Source organism: Alexandromys fortis, unplaced genomic scaffold (assembly GCF_014885135.2).
Source record: "Alexandromys fortis isolate MF-2015 unplaced genomic scaffold, M_Fortis_MF-2015_v1.1 scaffold_14, whole genome shotgun sequence".
In the NCBI taxonomy this organism is placed as follows: Eukaryota; Metazoa; Chordata; class Mammalia; order Rodentia; family Cricetidae; genus Alexandromys; species Alexandromys fortis.
Window position 1 is genome coordinate 18,079,614 of NW_026067910.1, and position 14,737 is coordinate 18,094,350.

A 14,737-nucleotide genomic window follows, 5' to 3' on the forward strand; every position below is an offset into this window, starting at 1 on the left:
GAAAAGCAAACTGACTGAGAAGTTGAGAGAAGCAGCCCAAAGATGAGGATAAGTGAAGGAATGAATGAAGGTGATGTGATGGGGATATAATGTTGAACATCTGGAGGGAGAAAGGAAACCCAGAGCTTGGGGAGGCTGGGGAAAGCAAGATATCCATCTTCATCAAGAAGGGAGGGCAAGCCAGAGGCAAAGTATTTGTAAAAGTTAAAGGAAAAGTAACCAAATTCAGAATCCTTATGGTCAGCCGATTGGAAAGTCTTCTCATGGAGGGAAGAACAGTCAGGCTGTGGAGGGGCTACAACAGGCTCTAAGACAGAATCTGATGTGGCCACCTCAAGGTCGCCTTGCTCTGATGCTCCACCTGTGGATGGCAGCTCCAAGCTATCTAGTGTGGTCTGATCAGCCTCCCCAAAAGGGTCTTCCTCTGAAATGTCTGATAGCAAGTCCACTTCAGGAACTGGCAGAAGATGTGGGGAAAAAGATGAAGTACAGCAAATGAGAGGTGATGGGGGGCACATGCACACAGTCTATTTCAAGAGTAACCACAGTTGAGTATGAATCACACAATGGTCACGTTCAAAGGAACAAGAAGGACATAAGAGAAAAGAAGATACATTAGTGAAAATTTACTCCCAAGATGGTTTCATATAAACAGTGGTTAAAAAATTAACTGAGTAATCCATTTTAAGGAGGGAAACTGGAGTCCTTTTACACATACTAATGACTGAATTTCTAAGTGATGGTTAAACTTAGTTACCAACACATATATTGAGTATTGAAAGTACTAGCAAAAGCTCATATAACTAGCCATTTGCTAAAAAACAAGATTTCCTTTAGAATTTAATACAAGAACTTTTGTTGTCCAAAAAGAAATGTTTCACAATTACATATGCCAAATTAAGTAGGAAAAGCACCACAAAGCTATTTTTCAATACTACGCCTTCTTTTCAGTAGTCATTTTCTTGGGTACTCTGTAAGCATAATTTAAGATTCTGACAATTTAGCATTTGAAGACATCATGTACAACATAAATTGTGTTATCTTTAACTAAATACTTTTTAGACAAATACTTTTTCAACAAGACAATCACAAACTAATTTAATGACAAGATACAAATGATTTCCTATCACCCACTGTGTGATGCCCTGTACTGGGGCCGTGTGTCTGAGACCTCTATGCTGGCTATAGAGGATGTCACTATAAGAACTACTATTCTGGCAGATGTTTTAGCTACTATTCTGTGTAGCTTTACATTTTTTTGAAGCCAGAACTAAACTGACCCTGTAAGTCAACCAGATATGTGTGTATTATGCGCACACACATGTGCACAAGCACATAAGTGCACTTATTTGCAATGTTGCATATAAAAATTGCTTTGTGCAGGTCTGGAAATGAGATGCTCAAAAGCTCTTCTGTCAAGTGACTAACAATCAACTGAAGTGACTTTAGTAACAAAGTAACAAAACAGTGACATATTTGAGAACATCTTAACATTGGATGCTTTTTCAGTTGAGTGTATGCACGAAATACAGGCAATTACAGCACACCAAACCTGTACTCACTATCCACAGCTATGAATTCTTAACGAATTTTTTCATAAAAATTATGATTCATTTAAAATATTAAGAAAATATAAAACTCAAGGCAGGGACTTAATTTAAAACTGACTAGTAACAAAATATGCAAATTTCAAATTAACGGCTTTTACTGGTGATTCGACTGATAATAAACTAAGAAAACAGGAAACGCTAGGACACTATTTTCTTATATTAGTATAATTGACACTGAAATAAGTACTTTACTCTGAAAAATAATCAAAACATGGTTAGAAATCGCAATCCAAAATCAGCAGAAGCCTACCCATATTTAAAACTTGGGAATTTAAACCAGCAAAGGTTACAGAGTGATAATAAATTTCTCATTCTGACATACAGCCTCAGCAGAGAGCCTCTGTCTAAGCACACCTTCTCAACAGTATTAGTGCTAACGTGCCATACCTTTCCCTCAGCAAGCAGGGGTGCAGCTTTTGCTGGGCTTCTGACATCCTTCCTGCTATCTCCATCTTGTATGCTGGTATAGCTGACAGCTCCAGGGCCATGTGCTGAACCCTCTGTAGGAGGGCCAGGAAAATCCTTCATAAGACTTTGGTCCCCAACACCAATCAGAGCTAATCAGAAGATAAGTTGAAATACCTGTGAATACCTTAACTAGTGAACTGTCAAACTTTAATGAACGTATAACCCCTTAAACAAACAGTCATATGTAAGTAGCTAGAACAGTTTGAACTTTGAAAATAAAAGCAAATTGTTTAAAAAACATTGTTTTAAAACAAAACTCTACTAAGATTCTGAGTTTTTACAAACTATTTATATTCATCTATTCATCCAGCAAATTAGTTTTTTGAGCATGTAGCTCATCATGGAATTGACCAGTAGGAGGAGCTCTTGAACCAATTGCAACAGTCCAGCAGAATTACAATGTAACAATAATCTGGGGTGATTTATCAGTCCTATATCTTCCTTTGAAAACAACTAATCATTAAGATGATTTGTTTCATGGGGTTTTAAGAAATCTCCTGCAAGTTAACTTTTTATTCATACTAAAAGACTGTAGATTTAAGAATTTACCTATCTAGTATTTTTCATTTTTCTGACACTTCCGAATATCTCAACCTGACTAGGGTGTCCAAAAACCCAGCTGCTGCCCAAAAGTTGACCTTGTGCATTGCCTTGCTCTTTCTAGCACAGAGAGGTAGAAACCATAGTGCTGGATCAACTCCAGAGTCAGCAAGCACATCTAGTGACAAGTATCTCTAACAGAGGCGCCTCCTGAACAAAGGAACCACACCACCACCCCGGGTGTTTTCCTCCTAATAAAAGTCCTTTACAGACACCTGTAGCTTGCTGTTGTTCTGTATACACACACACACACACACACACACACACACACACACACACACACACACAAAATCTAGTAAACAGAAAGCCACAGACCCAGAAGCCCTTGGAGGGAGGTGTGTAAGTTCTCAGTTATCTCAGGACATCCTCTTTGTCCTACAAGTTATCTAGTAACCCACACCCTTGCCTGCCCTCAGTGTGCTTCTCCCCTAGCCTGGCTGTTGGGCCAAATGCTACTCTCCTACTTGCACCTATCTGCTGCAGTCAGGAACCTCAAATTCTAGAACATGACCCCTTAAGAGCAGCAAGTTCAACAGGACCCTTGAATATATTTTTAAACACGGTTTTTTAAGCCTCTATTTCTACACCACTTCAGCCTTTAAAACTTTTCCTATCTAAACAAAATCATTATAACATTAAAATAAGCTCACATCTTATTGCTTATTTCCCACAGCTGTTTTTTGTTTTTGAAATTTTTCTGTATTTACTAATTTTTCTATGCATACCCCTCTGACTTATTTTATAATTTTAGGCACCTTTTATATTCAAATTACCACAAAATGAGAAAAATCTGACCTAAAGGTAGTTTCAGACATACTGATGCTGAAATGAGTCAATATAAAGTTAAAAATTACAAAACCAAGTTGACAAAATGTTGACCTCACACTTTTAAACACACAGTCTAATGTGCAGTAACCAACTGGTTCTACTCCCACAAGGTGAAGATCACAGCAGCCACTGCCATGTAATCCACTCTGAGCATGCAGTCTGCCCGTTTCCTGTCCTGTCTTCTCTATCCATTCTCTTAGACCAAATGATTCTTCAAAGCTAACATTATGCTCTCGTATGCCCCCACAGACACTAAGAATGGATCCTGCAGAGTCTGACAACAACCTGGCTCTCCTAAGCTTGACTGTTCCCTCCCCTCAGAACTACCTGGGAAGGTCTATGTTCTCCTCTCTTCTCATGGCAGCCTCCATTTAGCCCTCCTAGGTCTCTGAGGTCTTCCTTCCCTGACGACAATCTTAGGTAACACAGAACCCTGTCTGCTCCTAACTTCCACTTTCAGAGCAATCACTGCTACCCCCACTTCCCAGCAAATGGTGACTTCTAGGTTCCATTTCCCAACCTCAGAGGAGTCTCACTGCTCTACAACAGCTGTTCTAGGTGATTTTTATTTTTAAGTCTTCCAATGTCACATTAAATGGTGCCTTTGCAATCACCTAACAATTTTTCTAAAGTTTAAAGGGAAGATTGTTTGCCTATCTTAAGTTGTTCAAGCCTAACTTTTAAAAGCAAACAACAAAACAAGGGAACACAACACTTGTCAGCAGTACTAAAGGAATGCTGATAAAAATGGTGAAGGAAACAAACTCTGTACTGGGTCACAGAGTAGTTTTGCTTTATTGGGGAAAAAGAACTTAAGCTGTAACCAAAGAATCACTGGTCATCCGCTCATACACCAGCATGAAAAGCCTCTTGTTTTTCTCAGCAACACAATCATCCTTTTGATGACCTGCCCATCTGGTGAATTTCAGTGGCCAAAACATAAAGGGGAAATATGGTGCCATGCTTGTTCCTTTTTCCCGTGAAAATTGTTTTCAGAAACAAATTTGGATAGCCCACAGCAGTGACTACTCAATCAAGATGGTGGGTTTACCAAAGACATGGAGCTGTAAAGAAGGTGCCCCAGCTGAACGTTTTCATTAATGCTAATACTCGTAACATGAGAGCTGTCCTGTCTCACATCTCAGAGCAAAAGCTGAAGACACTGCTCCTCATGGAGCATCAAACCTGAATACAGAATTATTTTCCTCTGAGAGCAACAACATTTTACTCATTTGGGGGGTAACTGTCTATCCCTCTAGAGGATGTCTTGCATCTTATTAACTAGATCAATTTCTGACCCCAATGGACTAGAAAAGATGAGTAGCATACAATATTATAAATGTGTTTACCTCCATCTAGGCTCCTCGAGACACGTTTACTAGAGGCACGCTCAAAGTGTGGTGCTGGTCTATCTATGAGGGTGCTTGCTTGGCGGGTCTGTGCCTGGGTGCGTCCACTGTAGCGGAATTTGGACCCCAAGGTCAAGAACTTGGCCTTAGGTGGCTGCTCTGGAGACAAAAGCCTACAAGAAAGAAAAGGAGAGAGAGAAAAAAAAGAAGATGATAAAGATTTCAGGTACATGGGGGGGGGTGTGTGTTTAAGATCTCACTTTAAATATTAGTTAAAAACAGTGCTACATAAGCTATAATAAAACATCCTTCCTATGTGGTTATATTGTTTGTTTGTTTTTTCTATTGTTTTGTTTTTGAGACCCTAGCTAGCCTCAAACTCCCTGTGCAAACCAGGCTGGCCTCTAATTCATTCACCTGTCCCTTGCTCCCAAGAGCTGGGATTAAAGTATAACACCACACCAGGTCATATGTAGTTTTATAATACTGATGTGTTCACAGATATTTTCCCCCAGCTCAAGCAAAAGAGCAGCTGTTCTGAGTGTGTATCAAGAGTATTTATTTGAGTTAGTGTAAATCATTTATGTAAACACACATGTCTGAATTTGTGCTGCTAGCTTCAAGTGTCAAGTAAAAAGCCCATTATCATTAGCAATTGTTAATATTTATGCTTCTTTCTTGTAGAGGAAAAGAACCCATCTAACTCAAGAATCTGTTCCATTAAGTAATTCTTCCCTGAGGAACAAAATTTACACAGTGATCCACAAAAATGACTAATATTCTTTTTTGCCAACATAATTCTACTGTGTAAACCTTGGGTTCATAATGCATGAATTCAAACCTTAATCATAATTTCAACAGATACACACAATGGTGTATGGTAGTAGCTCTGAGACCACTCGTTCACCTTGGACTGACTGTCTTCTGATGGGCTGAAGAGGGCAGTTTCTCTAGCTAGCAGTACTGCACAACAGCACCTCAAGAAGCAGTCACCTACAGAAATAGGAGTAACGTTGCTGACAAGCTTATTGGTGCAGCCACTGTTGGAAAAAATACTCTCTGGTACGTCACAACGACCTTTCATGTCTGAGAATGAAGTCCACTCTCAGAGACCAGTGAAGGGAAAGAGGACGTGACGTTTAAAGAGCATCAATCATGATGGGCATGATGGAGAAGCAAGCAATGATAACCTAAAGAGAAATCTCCAAAAATAATTCTGAAATTACAGATGGAATGTCTGTTTTATGGCGCTATCGGAAACATTTAAAGATCACAGATTTTCAAGAGATACACCACTAAAATGTTAGTACATTTTCTGCTTCTTCTATGAAATAAATTTACAACAATTGAAAAACTTCTCATTCTTCAGGCAACAATTTTGAAGAAAACTGAAAATCTTTCAGGTGTTTTCCCAGCTTTCCAATTACTACTTTATTTTCTGTAACTCCCTATGGACCTGTGCGAGGACCTATGCACTGTGGGTGCTTGCCTGTTTCCCACTGTCGCCTTTTACAGTCGCTAAAGTCTAGACATGGCCAAACGCCCATCTTAATGGGTTCTTGTTTGATTTTGTTTGAGGGTTTCACTACGTAGCCTGGGCTGGTCTCAAACCAAAAAACTCAGGTCTGTCCTGCCCTGTACCCTCCCGCCTCTTCCACAGTTGGGACCACGGGTAAGTGCTTTTTTAGTATTTTCCTTTCTGGTGTCACAGGGACGCAGCCTTCAGAAGTGAATAACTTCTGTGTTCTGTGTGCTGGAAATTTAGCAAAAGGAACTTGCTGTAAACCCTGTGACCTCTGGTCCATGACTCAAGTGCTAAGTCTTAGCAAAGCATTCAATAGTGTGGCTTTACAAGGCGCTTTAGAATGGACTGTTTTTGTTGTATCCCCCATACTCAATTCAAAAGGTAACTTTTCTCATTAACAGAGTCTAAGAAGACATTTAATATCCATGTCTAATGAGAAGAATGCTACACAATCAAATTTCTTCTAATTTATTTTCAGAATAACTGTCCATTAAAGCATTTTTGCATTAAATATATATATATATACAAAAATATAAATTCAAGACATACAAGGAAAATATTTAAAGGGTAAGTATCTAGTACAATTAAAAGAAAGGAAAAAATAATCAAAATGGTGTTCTTTATTTCAAATGGGATGAAATACTGTATCTGTTTGGCACTAGTAAACCAAAGCATTAGCTTACAGGTAATTTTCTAATGACAAATTCTGAAGTAATTAATTTGTAATTAAATAGAAATTAATATCAAAACAAGAAAGGATTAAACACTGGAAGTTTTCTCTAAGATAAATTTTTGGTGACTGAAATCAGAGGTAATGTAAAATAATCTTCTAAAAAACCGCCAAGGCACAACGTATTTTTGTTCAATCGCTTAATTATTTCTTTTGGTATTATTTTATTTTACACAGCAGACTGCAATAAGACCTGTGTCTTCATAAAAACCTATCAAAGCAGTGAATTACAAGACATCTATCATATTAGCGCTAATGATATGAAAACTACGAAAGGAACTTTCATGGACATCAAAAGCCTTGAGCAAAATGATCTAATTAATGATGTGCAAAAAATGATTTCAACTTTTATAAATTTGTTTGCTTAGGTAGTAAATTACTGTTTTAAATTTTATGAAATCCTACTATTATAAATCAAATATCATCAAAGCTTATCTGTGAGAAATACAGGAACCGTTATTAAAAAGCCTACATGTAAATTACTAAAGTAGTATCCACGTATCTACAAAGTTCTCTATAATGGAGCTGACAAGTTTATGTGGCAAGTGAATCCCCAGCTCTAAGAATCTACCATTTCTCTCCGACCTATGAGAACCAAGCTCTGAGGAGAACAGGAAGTGCTCACTGCAGGCAGACAGCACAGCACAGGAGGCCTGATGAATACCAGGCTGCATATCACCTAGGTTTAAATTCCATCTCCACCTGTTACTCTCGATGCGACCACCACGCCTTGTCTATCCCTGCTTTTCCATTGTGTCTTGAGTTGTAAAGATTAGAATAATCTTTGCACAGCACTTACAACAGTGGCGAGCTTTATAATGCAACCAGCAGCTTCATTATCACATTTGTGCTCTGGTAACATCAGTATATCTGATTGGTTATCAATTAAAAGACCAGTTGACTTTTAATAGTTCAGTCTGCAAGTCTGGCAATTTTATAAAAAATAATTTTCACATTTCACAATAAAAAAGCATCACGAAATCCACCGATCTGACTTACTATTCTACAAACACATTAGGATTTCCAGGCTAAATATGCTGCTTTATATAGAACTGGAAGTGCCACATAAGACTAACCATTGGCTTGTCAACCACCATCGCCAAAGTCTTCACAGTCTACTTTTAAGTGAGCTCTGTAGGACTAGCATGTCACAGAAATCTCTGGAAGGCACATAATAGAGAAAGTTGGCAGAGAAGACAGTGAGGCCATCAGGTCCCACCTCTGCTCAGGTGTCTGGCTGCTGTTCTCCTTTAAAGAAAGACACCTGCCTCTGAGTATCCAATTCCTGCAATATGAAGCAATCGACTGTGTCTAACAACAATAAACATTCAAGGAATTCCTAGCACCTGTCATTTCCAACAGGATCCTTACTGTTGCTATTGTTACTTGACAGCAAGCCTGCTATCTGTCCAGTCTAGACCTATATGACAGACAGGTGATATCTAGTTATATATACGTTAGGCCCAAGCTTCTTCAGTAAAATCTGTTTAGGTTACCAAGAAACATTATAAACTTTTCAAAAATTTCCATTATTAGTATAACTAAGTTAGACAGATTCAAATATATGTTGAATTATGTGTCTCTAAAGTTGTGTATTAGACTAGTATCAAAATAAATATTTTCTATTTCACTATAGAACCAGCAGTCATTTCTCTTAGCTACAATTGGCTTTGTATTTTAAAAAATATTAATGGCAATGATGCTAATAAGCATTATTATACACCAGAAACAGCTTATGTTTGCTTCTTATGTAAAATCTCATTTAATTTTGAAAATGAACCCATAAGGAAATAAAGGAACCCTTTATTAGCACAGGGGTAATGGAAGTAAAGCAGAGGCTGAATAACTTATCATCCGCCAGTGTGTGGCAGAACAGCATTCGATCCTAAGTCTAGAGGAAACTCTTCAACCTGTATGGCTTTGTAGACCACAATGACAAAAACAGAAGGGAGGAAAGTAACCAAACTACTTGTGAAACATTTACCCTCAAAGAAAAGTTTTAAAAAGGATAAAAAGGAGACAGAATACTAGCTAGAGTTTGGGATTGAAGGAAACTGAGGGGGGGGGGGGAGGTGTTTTTATTGTTGCTCTGTTGTTTTTTGTTTGTTTATTTGAGACCGAGTCTGACTATCTCACTGCGTAGCTCTGGCTAGCTTTGAACTCTGAATTCACTGTGTAAACAAGGCTAGTCTTGAACTCACAGTAATCTGCCCTGCCTCTACTTCCCAAATGCTGAGATTAGAAGCAGCCCAGGGATTCTTGTGAGTTTTGTTTGTTTGTGTTTTTTTTTTTTTAAAGGAAGGTGTGGCTGTGTAACTGACCAAGGAAGTCAGAGGCCTCTTTTAGAAAGGAAATTTATCAAGCTGAATCCTTTGGGGAGTGAGGAAATAAATGATCAAAGAAAAGCAAAAACTTTTACCCATTCCTTGAAAAGAAGGTTAAAAATGAAGGCGGTGAGCTGAAGTGACAACAAATTAAGAGATAAAGATGGAGCCCTCGTGACCCACACTTTCTACAGTGAACACACTGCGAGGAGAAGCTGGTATGGAAGGTTCTAGAAGATCATGAAAAATTGGGATGACAACAAGAGAGGTGAAAGGACTGGCTGGCGAGAAGCACTGATCCAACTAATGCTGGAAATCACCTCCCTGAAACAGCGTTATTTCACAAGGTTGTGAACTGAGGGCTGCTTAACAAGTTAGCCCTGACAACACAGGGACAGAAGTGGTCGCCTCGTCCAGACTGACCCAGGACAGGGAGGGGCTTCAGGAAGTTTAGATATTCTGGACAAAACAACCCACAAGAGCAATGATAGGGATCAAGCTGATTGAGAAATGTTCAGCTGGAACCTTCAGCTCAATCCTGCTGGATCTGGAAAGCCCTCCCCACCTCCCTCCCTCCCTGAGCCCCACCCTCTCAGAAAATCTCCAACAAAGAAATGGTGCCAAAAAGCCCAGTTCCGCATTCTCGAAGGCTGCAGTGGCTCCTGTCCTGAAGCTGCCAACCACCCAAGTCCCCACCTACAGCAGTCAGCTTTTGACCATATTTGAACACAAACCCAGCTTATGGAGAACACATCATTGCTCTTTACCTATAGGCTATATAACCTCTCTGCTTTAGTTCTGAAGTATGGCTTCTCCTGCCTCAGATCTGGGGCTGGAGAACCAACCCAGGTGTAAGCCTGTTCTTTTACTTTTTCAATTCAGCTTGATGTGGCTTACTGTAGCATGGGTGGAAAACCCTATTATAGCAATTCAGAAAACTTACTAAGAAAGAGGTTAAGTTCAGAACATCTGTTAAGAAAAAAATCTGAATTATAACTGAAGACAGAAAGGGTGGCAGCAGGTGGGGTTAGCATGGGGTGCTGGAGAGAGAAGGTGGCAACCAGAAGGCAGATCTAAGCAGCACAGCATGGCCCTGGACACAGAAACAACCAGCAGGAAACAGGGCCTCCAGGAGAGCACAGACACATCTACCGACTATCCTTCCACCTAACCTGGACAGGGTGCCAATGGCAATTTCACAAGATGGTTTAAAGTTACCTGTAGAAAGTGTGATGCTCCACACATACTTTCCATAGCCTTTTAGCTGCCCGATGGTTTGGCAATTTGAATCCAATGGTGCTCTCAAACTGTTCTGGCTGAAATAAATCCATAAAACAAAAATCAGCCTACAGCTAAAGCACTGGCTACATGCTACTGTAAGCAGATTCAGTCATTACTGTCAGAAATAATTCTTCTTTTAGGAAGAAAATATTAGTCTATCTCTGTAGTCAGACTGTGATACTGTTCCTATGAAAAGCAAGAGTTAACTGCCCAAGTGAACTGACTATTGGGTGCCACTAAAACACACTCTACCACTTACCTGAGAAAGTGAGCTCCCAATATGTGGGGGGTGGGGGGGTGGGTCACAAAAACATCCTTTTTATGAAAAATCTATTGGATGTGTATGTCAGCAACAAGAATGTGTGTACATAAGTTATCATCAAGAACCATGCAAGAACAAAAAAGTTTCCTTTTGCAACACTTTAGTGGCAAGAATTCATTAATCTCTCCTACTAGTAAAGGAAACACTGATAGTGCTTTAGCTATGTCAAGAATACAAGACACTGCCTACCTCTGCTGGTCTAACTTTAATGTAGAAATTACTGCGCTTATAGGAGATTTTCAGGATCTTCGGCCAAGCAAAACGATTGATTCTCAGTTTGTCTTTGTAAATGAAAAGGCCATTAGCACACACACCCAGCTTGATGTCCACGCCTTCAGAGTCCTGCCAAATATAACCCATTGACAGTGAATGACAAAGGTTACATAGACAGAGGCAAAACAACTCTCCAGCGATTGAAAATGTCAACATGTTAGTATTTAAATTTTAGTGACAGTATCTAAGCTAATTCAAGAGTAGAACATACTCATACTAAATAATTCATCTTCCGGAATTGGGGTGAATTTGCAAAGAACTATAAAAATACCATTTAAAGGAAAAATAATCTGCAAATATTAAATTTATGCATTTTCAAACTCTGCAAAGAGTTAACAGGGAAAAGGGGGGAAAGACCCATATTTATGCATCTTGAAGATACCAAAGACAAAATGTTTCCCCGGAGAAAGTTCAGCCCTCATGGACAGTCTGCTATCCTACTGCTATGCTAGCTGACAGCTGATAAAATTATACCTATATTTTGCAAAACACCAATTCACAGAAAATTTCTCTTCTGGGCTGCCAGTGTTGAAACCCCTCAATTCTTTCCAACATTTTCAACAATAAGGGCTGACATGCAGCTCTCATTAAACATGCCTTCAGTTGACATACTGCAAAGGACTAAAGACAATTTCTAAATTTATTGTTTGTTTTCTTTTCCCAGAGATTTAACTTGGAATAGATAATACAGAATAATAACAAACCTGAAAAGGTTTTATTTAGCTGCATAATGTACATAAAAAGCAGAAAGCAGACAGCTTAAAGAATGTTTAAAAAGAAGGAACAACTTTTCCTCATATTTCATGGAGCTCTTCAGCACCATGAAATACACAACATGTAAGACAGGCACCACATTCAAAGAACACAAGCAGTTACTCCTCAGGGGGCAGATGATCTCAGTCAAGACAGACAATCAACACTACTCAGAGTTGTACACAGTTGAGGAAATCAGTAACAACAAGGGGTAAATTTCCATATACACAAAGCAAAGACAAACAGCAAATAAGTCTATGTTCATAATGTTTTGATGGTGCCATTACTAAGAATGATCTAACATAATTTACAGTTTTTTGTTTTCAAAATAAAAGTACAGTATAGACAACTAATGATAATTCCATTACCCACTGTGATACTTAATTCAAATACAAATACACAAATAAAATTACATTACACCACACTGAGCAGTTTTTGAAACACTGGGATGTCGATATGGCATAGCCAATACTACACTTGCTGCAAAAGCCTGATGACCTTAGTCCAATCCCCAGAACCAAGTAAAGGGAGATAGAAAAATTCAGCTGCACATAGTTGTCTCGGATCTTGACATGCACCATGGAATGTGCACCATAGCATATGCATGCCCACTTACATATCAAATACGTAACACTGAAAAAATTCTAAAAACTTAAAATAGGCAAAACTCTATTCTCTGATACTCTGGCAGCCTCAACTCTCTCTAGGAATAGCAGATAAAGCTGGGTAAGTTAGACATAGGTGCCCAAACTAGTTGGCACCAAGCTCAAAGTATGTTTTTCCCAAAAGCATCACTACCCCTGACCAAGGGAGAGGGCACGAGATGGCAGAAAATGGCATGTTCCCACCATAGTTAAGAAGGCAGCATTCATTGCAAACACTAACAAAGCCAGCTCCATCTAGTGTGAAGAAATCTTCATAAAGGACAAAGAAGTATTTCTATTTTACTTAAAAAGAAACCTACCTGTATTCAAGCAAATCGGTGTAGGTTTGGCTGGCTGACACAGTTGTTCTAAATTACAGAATTACTGACAAAGAGCATGAAGTGAAAGGAGGAAAAGTGTTTCTTCATTCTCCCATGTCTGAGCTATGCCATTCAGCAACAATAAAAAACAGTTGACTACAAAAACAACCTCCATTGATAGGCAGCGGTGGCGTACACCTTTAATCCCAGCACCTGGGAGGCAGGGGCAGGCGGATCTCTGGGAGTTCGAGGCCAGCTTGGTCTACAGAGTGAGTTCCAGGACAAGCCCGAAGTGATAAACCCTGTGTGTGTGTGTGGGGGGGGGGGGGGGGGGAGGAGAGGATACTCTCTGCCCTTCAGAAAACTGCCATTGTGGAAGGTGTTTGAGATGTTAAAGGATTTTTTCCCTAGATCAAGGAGAAGGAGGGAAGGAGGTCAAGGGTTAAGTACACAGGCTCCTCCCTGTGTGGTCACATCAGCTAGCTGATTCTAATAGTGGTTCCTCTGAAAACAATCCCCTCCAAACCAGCTTTCTGCTGAGATTCTGGCAGCCACTCTGCCTTCCACCCTTCAGAACTAGAGGGTGCAGGAGGGCTACTGACACCATTTCAGGGTACCTGTTACTCTGTGCTTTCATGCCCCTTTGTCAAGACTTTCCACTCAACACTCCTGAACATCTCCTAACTGGAGTTTGCTATCTTAATGCCTCAAAAAGGAAGAAGAACGTGAGTTCGAGATAATGAAAATTGTTTTATGAAAATAAAATTTTACATGGCACACTCTTTAAAACTGCTACAGGATTTCTTTCCACAAGCCACAAATATACTGAATATTAACTTATTCCAACAGATGATAAACAGAAAGAATAATGAGTGTTTTTACTGTTCTGCCCCTAACTGTACAGCAAACCTGACATTATATCCATGATCAAGCTTACCTTTTAACACTCCAATATTAGAGAAAACAATCCTGATCCTTTGTAGTTATTCCCTAAGAACTGGTTTTTACTTAATGATCTACAAAGTAAGGAAACAGAACAGCGCATACAGTGAAGGTGTAAGGTGTATTCATTGGAAGAGTATTTGCCTACTATGGCTAGGGCCATGGGTTCAATCCTTAGTCTTCCTACCCTCTCAAGAAAATTATATAAAGCAAAATTAACAGAAATTAAAGAAAAAAGAGGGGAGAATCTCTTTGGTTTCAAACCTATCCTCTCTCATCCTTTGTTTCTTCGATAATCAAAAGAGGAACCGAGGGAAAAGCAAAAAGCACTCCAACATCAGAGGCAGAGGCAGAAAGATCTCTGAGTTCAAGGTCAGCCTGGTCTATAGAGTGAGTTCCAGGACAGCTAAGGCTGATATACAGAGAAATTTTGTCTCAAAAAATGAAAAAAGAAAGAAGGAGGAAGAAAAAGGAAGAAGAAGAAAGGAAGGAGGAGGAAGAAGAAGGAGGAGGGGGAAGGGGAAGGAAGAGGAGGAGGAAGGAGAACAACAACAACCAACAAAGAAGGACAATGATGCCGGGCAGTGGTGGCGCACGCCTTTAATCCCAGCACTCGGGAGGCAGAGGCAGGCGGATCTCTGTGAGTTCGAGGCCAGCCTGGTCTACAAGAGCTAGTTCCAGGACAGGCTCCAAAACCACAGAGAAACCCTGTCTCGAAAAACCAAAAAAAGAAAAGAAAAGAAAAGAAGAGAGAGAGAGAGAGAGAGA

At 39.5% G+C, this 14,737-nt stretch overlaps 1 protein-coding gene across 25 annotated transcripts in view; it reads right to left on the reverse strand.

Moving 5' to 3' along the window:
• Epb41l2 (erythrocyte membrane protein band 4.1 like 2) overlaps window positions 1-14,737 on the reverse strand; it is a 167,898-nt gene that overhangs the window by 32,247 nt on the left and 120,914 nt on the right. For all 25 annotated transcript variants that reach the window (XM_050138229.1, XM_050138226.1, XM_050138225.1 and 22 more), the window contains 4 exons: window positions 11,227-11,379; window positions 10,653-10,750; window positions 4,856-5,028; window positions 1,998-2,167 (listed from right to left, as the gene is read on the reverse strand). In XM_050138229.1, the coding sequence (XP_049994186.1) occupies window positions 1,998-2,167; window positions 4,856-5,028; window positions 10,653-10,750; window positions 11,227-11,379 (594 nt within the window). The remainder of the gene's footprint in view (window positions 1-1,997; window positions 2,168-4,855; window positions 5,029-10,652; window positions 10,751-11,226; window positions 11,380-14,737) is intronic.